General features: G+C 37.6%; 1 protein-coding gene across 1 annotated transcript in view; it reads right to left on the bottom strand.

Moving 5' to 3' along the window:
• Positions 1 to 7405: 7405 nt before the first annotated feature.
• Positions 7406 to 9732, bottom strand: part of LOC108317336 (slit homolog 3 protein-like) — a 54901-nt gene continuing 52574 nt past the window's right edge. Inside the window, exons 3-4 of the mRNA XM_017547714.2 lie at positions 7903 to 7974; positions 7406 to 7661 (exon numbers count right to left, since the gene is read on the bottom strand). Coding sequence (XP_017403203.2) covers positions 7406 to 7661; positions 7903 to 7974 — 328 coding nt within the window. The remainder of the gene's footprint in view (positions 7662 to 7902; positions 7975 to 9732) is intronic.

Below are 9732 nucleotides of genomic sequence, written 5' to 3'. Positions count from 1 at the left end.
TTCATCTATATTAAATAAAAGTACCTATATTAGGCTAAACATGAGTTGATACTGATGTCTCCAACTCTAGTCCACTGCCACCTAGATTATTCTAGATTTCTCCATTGTTTCTAATCACCCATTTCAAAAGCGAGAAATCTATCCTTACCATCCACCACCTATTGTTCAATCCCAGTATGCATGTATAGTGTTTCAGAATTGTTAACCCATACCCCCAAGGGAAACAAATTAATCAACTAGAGTACAGCTCTTCTGTGCAGTTCCTTTTGCCCTTGGCCTTATGGACTCTATTCATTTCCACAGCTTAGGTTGGCACCTTTGCTCTCTCACCTTCAGTAAGGCTGATGCATACACCCATCACAGTCTGTATTTCATCCTGGGATACCACAATCTCCTATATGACGTTTTAAAAATTTGTAGGCGTTATAGTTTACTCTTTGTGCTGTAAAACTCTATAGGTTTTGATAAATGCATAGTGTAGCATGTCCACCATTTCAGTATCATACAACATAGTTTTACCACCATAAACCTCACCATCTCCTACTGTGCTTTGCTTATTCAACTTTCTGTTCCCTCTTCTCCCCTGAATCCCTAACAGCTATAAATGTGGATTGTATAAGACTACATTTAGCTTTTTAAGAAACTGGTAAACTGTGTTCCAAAGTGGCTGTACCATTTTGTATTACTGCCAGCAATGAATGAGAGTTCCAGTTACTCCACCTCACCAATTAGCATTATCAATTTTTAAAATTTTCACCCTTGTAACTCACTACACACCTATTTACACACCTTAATGAAAAATGATGTTGAGCATGTTTTTGTATGCTTACTTGCCAGCTGTTTATCTTCTTTGGTGATGTGCCTATTTGAATCTTTTGCTCATTTCTTTCCTTTATAGTGGGAGAGTGGTATCTGCTTACTGTCAAGTTTTTAAAATTCTTTGTATATTTTGTATATAAGTTCTTTATCAGATACATGTTTTGAAAATATTTTCTTTATAGTTTTACATTTTACATTTAGGTCTATGACTCACCTTGAAGTCAATTTTGTGTAAGTGTAAGGTTTGTATCCAGATTCATTTTTCTGTATCTGGACAGCCAATTGTCTCAGCACCACTTGTTGACAAGACTATTCTTTCTCCACTGAATTATCTTTACACCTTTGTCAAAAATCAGTCGACTATATTTTCATGGGTCTGTATCTTGGCTCGCTATTCTGTCCCACTGATGCATATGTCTGTTATTTCACCAATATCATGCTGTCTTGATTACTATAACTTTACAGTAAGTCTTGAAACTGGATAGTGTAATTTCCACAAGTTAGTTTTTCTTCTTCAATATTGTACTGGCCATACTAATTGTGAATTACTTTTTCTACTATTAAGTTCTTTTTTGAGTTCTTCACTCCTTTCAAATCCTACTTTCTTACTAAATTTGAGTTTTTAAAATTCAGATTTATGTTGTTCTCTTATAATTTATATGTTCTTAAATTCTTCTAGTCAGTTTTGAACTATTCTATTACAGTATCTGTTTTGGGAATATCTCCTTTTACATGTTTTCATTGTCTCTAAGAAAGTTATAATGCTTCTCATACTTTACTTTTCCTTATTAAAAACCTTTATATGAACTTCAATCAGAATCCCTTTACCTGCCTTTTTTTTTTTAAGTGAAATAAATTTCCCTATAGTTTTAGAAGGGAGGGGTGAAATAACAGTTTTTTTTTTGTTTGTTTGTTTTTTTGCTTTAGGACTGTAGAGCTCATTCTTGTTTTTGCAAAGCAATGAAAAACATGGCCTTGTATTTTCCAAAATTTGACTCTTTTGTTGAATTCTAACATTATACTTATCAAGAAGTTCTCTTTTTATTTTTACTATTGTTCCTTTTCTGATCAACTATTCCCAGAAGTTCCTTACCAATGTTAGACCTCTCCTGGGGAAAAGCCTCATTTTTGTTTGAAGAGTTTATAGGCCCCAGAACGTTCCAAGTATTATCAGTCATTATCACATCACAGTTCCTTTGTATTTACCATGAATTGGATCCAACAGGACTCCCTTCTATATCTGGCAGCTTTTCTAAGGTTGACCACTGTGTTTTCCAGTGAGTAGAGACTGGTAATTTAAGGGAGGCCCTCTTCTCAGGGTCCTAAGAACAGTAGTTGCCTTCCCTCTGCTTTCTCCCACACAGATGAGATACCACAACAGTCTTGAAGCCATCTATTGGTGATTTAGTGAATTACTTTCCAACCAATTTTACTACAAATGTATGTCTTTGGTTTTGCTATCCTAGTTGTTCAGCACATTTGAGTCGTGAAATTTCCACTATTAAACCAACCTTGCCTTCTTTGAATAAGACAAATTTGGTTGGAATATATTATCCTTTTCATGTACCACTGAATTCATTTGCTAGTATTTTGTTACAAATTTTGTAAAAATATTCATGAAACACATTGGTTTATGTATTTTTTTCTTGAAATGTCCTTACTGGGTTTTGCTTTCAAAGTTATGCTGGCCAAATAAACAAATATTCATTCTTTTTATACAATGAGTTTATAATAAGTTGCTATACTTAATTCCTTAAAACTTTGTTAGAATTTATTGCTGAAGCCATCCGAGCCTGGATTTTGATAGAATGTTTTAATTAAATATTTAATTCCCCTACTAGACATGACAGATTTTCTTTCCCTTCCTGCTTCTGTTTTCAATTTCATTTACTCTTTAAAATCATTGAGATAAACTTGTTCAAAGTCTGCTCTTATTATCACTTTAATGTTTGTAATATCCATAGCTATATCCTCCTTTTTATTCCACATATTGGCAATTTAGTCTTTTTGGTTTTTTTGATATGTCTTGTCAGTGTCTGTAATTTTAATTGCTTCAAGAATTCACTTGGCTTTTTACAATTTTTCTATTACACATTCATTTATATTTCATATAATTCTACTCTTAATAATTTCCTTCTGTTTTGTTGTTCTTGTCCTAACTTCATGAGAAGGATATTTTAATCAAGTTACATCTTCTTTTAAGACATATACTATACATAATATATAGCATAAATTGACTAATGTAGCTTAAAGGCTATACATTTTCCTCTGAGCATGGCTTTGGCTGAAGTCAACACATTGTGATACATTAAATGTTTATTAACGTTCAGAAAAATATGTTCTAACTTCCATTGCGATATGTTCTTTGACTTGAAGTATTTAGAGGTACACTATTCAGTTTTCAAATATTTTGAATTTTTCTACTTTTCTTAACTTCTTGATTATTCCTGATGTCATAAAACATGCTCCATATGATATCAATCCTTTGTATTTGTTGACCTCCTTTCAAGACCAGAATATAACAAAACTTTCATATGCCCTTGAAAAGAATGTCTGTTCTATGTTATTGTTTAGAGTGTTCTCTATGTATAAATTATGTCAGGTTTACAAATTTTGTTATGTAATATTCTATATTTTTAGTAACAATTGTATCTCCTTGTTCTATTAATTATCAAAAATGTATCTTAACTATGATTATGAATTTGTCTATTTATCTCTTTAGTTCTATTTGTTTTCCATATTTTCAGGCTATGTTTTTAGACACGTACAAATATAGATTTGGTATTTCTTCCTGGTATATTTCCTATTTTACTATTATAAAATTCCTTCTTTATATCTAATTTTTTTCTTTAAAGTCTATTATTTAGTATTAACAGAGTTACATTAACGTTTTGGTGTTTTCATGCTATCATTTCCTATTTTTTTTTCCTTCAAGTTTTCTTTATCCTTATCTTTAATGTTACTCTTTTGTAAAAAGTATATGTTTGGTATTATTTTTTAAATGCACTGTGACAATCAATGTCTTTTAAATTTACATATAAATAGAATTTAATAGAATTAAAAGACATTTACATATAAAGTAATATATCTGTGTATAAATGTATCATCTTATTATTTGTTTTCTATTTGTTCTATGTTCCCTTTCCTTTCATCCTTCATTTTAACTAACTACATATTTTGGATCATATAGTGCTTCTTTTCCTTCAGACTATCTTTGGCTTTTCTTTTTAGAGGCTATGCTAGATTTCAACATACAGCCTTGACTTAATAAGGCAATAAATATTAGCACTATTATTACTTCCTGAATAATTCAAGAATCTTAGAACATTTTAATTCCACTGACCCTTCCAATTTTGTGGTACTGATTCTATTCTAAGCTTTTTTTTTTTTTTTTTTTTTTTTTTTTTTTTTTTTTTTTTTTTATTTTTTTTTTTTTTTTTTTTTTTAACTTAAAAGTGAACTCCCATCTTTTTCTTGACATTGACTTTTTGAAAAGACCAGGGCAGCTATCTCAAAGAATACCCCACCTACAAAATGTGTCTGTTTTCTTTTCATTTCATTTAACATTTTCCTCTATCCCATCCACTTTCTGGAAACCAGAGTTGAGATCTAGCTAAATTAGGTTTAGGTAAACATATTAAGCAACAGTACTTCATAGGTGATGCTTTGAATTGTATATTTTATCACATCATATTTTGTAATTCTAACCTCATAATCTTCTTGCATAGATTACATGAGATGGTCTATGTAAAGTACCCAACATGTTATCTGACGTATGACAGTTAAAGAGCAGAATTTCTCAACTTTGGCACTAGTGACATTTGGGGCTGAAGAATTCTTTGTTGTAGGACCATCCTGTGCATTTAAAGATGTTTAGAGATATTCCTGTTCCTATCCTCTAGGTAGCATCCCCCAGCTGCGACAATGAAAAATGTATCAAAATGTTACCAAGTGTCCTCTGGAAGGCAAAATTAGGCTCAGCTTAGAACCAGTGATATGGAACAACCCAAGTGTTTTTGATAAATGTTCTTCAAGCCCTTACTATCTTGCTCAAGGCTGTGAGATTAGGAGCTAAATGGGACATGAATCCTGATCTCAACGTATTTATGGTTTTGGGAAGAAACAACCCGGAAAACAGGGAATTAAAATGTGGTGTCATAAGTGCTGCGGTAGGAAGCCACCTGCATTATGAGAGGAGGGGCATCTAACTCAGCCAGAAGCATAGGGTCCTTTCATGGAGGAATAGAGTATTCTGAGTTGAGACCCAGATGACAGCCTTCCCTTTCCTTTCCCAGGAAGACCCAAGAGAGCAAACCAATAATGACTATTCAGAGTGAAGATAAACCCTCCAGAAATGAAATATCATAACCCCTATTATTTCCAGGCTCTATTTTAGAATATGATCATTAAGATTAATCTATTAAAAATACAGAGGCACAGATATGGTGAGCCAGGAGTAAGAACTAGAGATGTCACAATCCATCATCATCTTGAGTTGTTAATAGCAAATATATTATGTTTTTCCATTCTACATTCCCCAGTATGTATGAAAACAGAATGGATAACAAAAACCAGATTAATGCCAATCAGGATTAATGTCACACATATCCCTTCTTGCTAACACTGAAAGGTATTATGAGAATGACTATTCAACTGTGTGTATGAACCCAGCTACCTATATTCCAACCTTCATCCTGATTAAGTACTTCTTCAGAGCACTTGCAGTGGAAGTCAGAGATTGGCTACCTGTTCACTAAGCCTGTTTCTTCTACTTCCTGGACACATAGCTCAACTACCTTTCCTCTCTCCTCTGTAGTTTCCTGTGGCCACGTGACTGAGTTCCACCCCAAAGCATGTGAGAGTGGAAGCAACATGTACTTCTTGGGATTTGAAAACTTCCCATGTGAATTTTTTCATGCTGCTTTCTTTTCTACTGGCTTGATGTAGACAAACACTGGTACCTTGGAAGCCAGGATTTAAAGAGGGTAAGTCGAGGAGAGGAAGAAGACTTTGTCCCCGAGTCTCCACTTGAAGGAGAGAGGCCTTATCAGGGATGCCCATATTTGGGTTTCACATGAATAAGAAGTAAACTTCCACTGTGTTCAGTCACAGAGATTTGAGGGTTTACCTAGCATAGCAGCTAGCATGACCCACCTGATACACCAACATGGAGAAATAACCAGGTTTCCTCTGCAATTGTAATCCATTCAGTTCCCCAGACATGCATGGGCATTTCAGCCTTGTTCACCAAACCAAAGAGGCTTTGCCAAAATATGTCACCAATATTCCCTGGAGTTAAATGTTTATGTGAGAGGCTACTTTCAGGGCCCTTGCTAAAGATAATACTTCATCTAATATCTGCCGCACAGGAGTATGAAAGAACATCATCTTTCATGTCAGACAGAAGGGCTTTGAATCTTGGCTCCCCTCCTGACCATTCGTTGACTCAGTCTCTCTGGGTCTCTGTTTCTTCATCTGCAAAATGATGGTAATTACACCTCATAGGAATTTTGTTTCAATAAAAAATACAAATAGCATGTAAAACACTGGCATAGTTCCTGCATGTCCAAGGTACTCAGTTCCTTCCCAACAACCAGGAAATGAATGAATGGAGAATTTTTTTAACCTTTCTAATCAGAAGACTAAGCAAGGGGTGGCCTTTTCACCAAGGACCATGTATTGATCTTTCTGTAGAAATGCTGACTATTTCATATAAAGGAACCAGGTTCAGTAAATACTTATCTTTGGTCTAAATAAGGAGAAGAACTTGAGTTTTAAGAAACTTAAAAATAAACGTGTAAACAGAGACAACATTCATTCTTTTTATAACTATTTTCCCTTGCAAGAAATAAATGTCATATTTTCAAACCAACACCAGAAGAACATATGCTGGGATTTGACCCAAAAGGAGAACAATAAATGAGACAATTCACACAACAGACAGGCAGGAAAGCATTTTTCTGGGTAATACTAATCGACATGCAACAGGGACCTTTCCTGTTCTTACGTAGCTTCAGATAAATTGACTCCAGGGGAAAAAATATCACACATCTCAAAGCTAACTAGTCAGGGGCAAGCATGCCGCCTTACCCAAGCCTACCTCTGTAAATGGGATTTGGCAACTGGACAGGTAAACAGAACACGGTTCTTCTAGGGAAGCTGGCAGAGCCATGAACTGTTGCAGCTTCACCCCTCCAACTGCAGAAGGAGGCTGAAATGTCAGGGCAACCAAGATTCAGAGGGAACCTTGAAGACAGCCACCCACCAGCATGACTAAGGGCTCTTGGGGACAATCCCTGCTCAGAGGGCAGAAAGCAAATATCCAGATGTTATGAGCTGCCAGATGTGATTAACAGAGGAAAGGTGAAGTCGCCTACTTAACCATCTGAGCAGCCCCCCTCATCAAAGTAATCCAAGAGTTTTCTGCAAAAGTATTCATCAACAAAACAAATGGAGGCTCCAACCATCTTCCATTCCCACCCCTTTTCCTCTCTCCCTCATTGAGTCAGAACAGTGGTCTATTTTTAAACCACTGGCAATGCATTCTCTCGTGGAAACGTGGGGGCTTCTTGACACAGGCTGATGCTCACTCACAGGAGATACGAGCGCACTGAAAGCTGCGCCCACTCACCAGTCCTTCCTCTCCCACAGGAGTGGGGCAGAGAACACTCAGGGAGGAGAGGGCCTCAGGAGGGAGCTTCTGCCCATGCAGAGGAGTAGGGAGTATCTGATGCCAGATCTCATGACAGGGATAACTGCAGGCTTCCCTCCTCCGTGGAAGGGAAGGCTTACACTTGGGTAAAAACCAGCCCCTTATACAGGTACCAAGACAGAGCTCGAGCCTGAGGAGAAGGGAAACAAACCCTGGAAGCTGATTCTAGGAACTTTTACAGAAAAGGAATGTAAGCGGATCTCAGTGTTTCTTTAACATGCATCTGATGTGCTTTATGTATAATAGCAAACATTATATAACAACACTGTAGATTTTTTTAACAAGGTCATAAGGCCAATTTATAAATAAAGCAACAACCAAACACTAAAATTAAATAAACACTTTAATAAAGGAGGTTGTGGTGTACTTACAGTCGCTCCAGCTGCTTCAGGTCCTGGAAGGCGCCTCTCTCGATGACGCTGACCTGGTTGTCTTCCAGATGCCTACAGCCACAGAGACAGCAATGATTAAGGACAAAGCTGGGCACAGGGACCCTCATACTAGGCTACATGCCATGCAGGCATGGTCCCTTGGCCCCTCCCATGACCGTCTGGGTCCTTTCAACTGGGATCAGTCAGATGGGACAAGATAACTCATATCCCAGCTTGGTGTCACGGTAACCAGGGTTTCGCCGCCTGCACACTTCTACCTGACAGATTGGTTTCCATGTCTCTATTTTAAGAATGTTCTCAGCAAATGTCCCCCCAAGCACTGCAGGATGTTGCGCAGAAAAGAAAGAGGTAAAAGCCGCTCCTTATAAAAACCACACATAGATTCAGCATCTCTTCCCTGGGAGCTCCCTCCTCCAAGGATTCAAAAATACTTCATTGAAAAGGGCCTTCCCTGCTCACCCTAGTAGAAAGGGTGAGGCTATTGTGAGACAACTGGCTGTCGATAAGAAAGCCAGCCTGGTCCCAGGAATTCCTCTCACTGGGCCCCGCTAATGCCAACCTCATGATGACGGTCATAAAAGATCAGGCTCCCTCCCTCCAGCCACACGCTTCACTCACCCCTCTCAGTCTTCCAAGCAGGTGATTACAAATCTTTAACACTCTATATAAGTGAGTTTGGTTCATGCACACAGTATATCCAAAGAATTGAGCATATAATGAAACATTTGTTTCCCTAGCTTAAAAAAAATGCCAGCTTAAATGGATGAGCTAAACAGCAAAGAGAAGAGAAACAATGGAGGTATGAAGCTATGTAGCTTCCATAGGGGGTTAAGCTTAGACTTGGAGATGACACGTATTACACATGGTAGCTGAATGGGACTTAGCAGGGATGCACTTGTGATTGGAGAATGTTTCTTTAGAAGGTAGAGTTTAAGGAAGGACCATGGATTCCTCTGGATTACGCAGGAGGAGAGGCGCCCGCAAGCACCTAAACAAATGGCAGATGGAGAGGAAAAGCAACCCTGGGAAGGCTGCATCTTCATATCAAACTGAGTGCTCCGTGACAGTCTCTCCCTATTAGGTGTTTCATAACCTCCTGCACTTCTCAGCCTCACAAGCTCCTCACTTAACAGCTACACAAATGATTGAAGGGAGAGGCTAAAAGACTTGCCCAAGGAGAAATTATTTATGCCAATTACCACAGCCAGGTAGGGTGGGCCCTCTAACTCCCAGTCTGGTGAGCATACCAGATTGTTTAGAAGCTCTGTTTTGCTTGCACATTAGCTGATGGCATAAGAGTGGGTTAACTGGTCAACCTCTCTGAGACTCAGTTTCCTTATTCGTAAAACAGAGAAAACATTGCAAAAGTTCTCATGAGAACAAAAATGGAATAAATCAATCATCTAGCCCAGGTTCTGCAATACAATTCGAGGCTTAAGAAATGTTTTTCCCTTCTCTCGTCTTCCTTTTCCATTCCACCATATGCAAGGAGGGCCTTGGAATGCTAACAGTCTCACACTAGCGCATCATGCTAAATAGGGTAGCAGGTCAACACTAGCAACTGGGGTTTTGCTGAGCTAAGTTTTTACTATCCATTCACCAATGAAATCAGTCACAGAGTTTGCAGTCATTATTTCCTTGATGGATAACAAGGACCAACTCTAGGGTTTATGAGTACCACATTCCCTCTGGGTCTCTGAAGGAGCCTAACTCGCCCCTTCTGTAATGAATCTCAGTTCTGTGCTCTAACACTACAAGCTCCTTTCAGAGAGGAAAATAGAAGAGGTGCAAGGATATCTGTAGAAGATA

This window comes from Cebus imitator, unplaced genomic scaffold (assembly GCF_001604975.1).
Source record: "Cebus imitator isolate Cc_AM_T3 unplaced genomic scaffold, Cebus_imitator-1.0 Scaffold200, whole genome shotgun sequence".
NCBI lineage: Eukaryota > Metazoa > Chordata > Mammalia > Primates > Cebidae > Cebus > Cebus imitator.
This window is presented reverse-complemented; position numbering and strand designations above follow the sequence as displayed.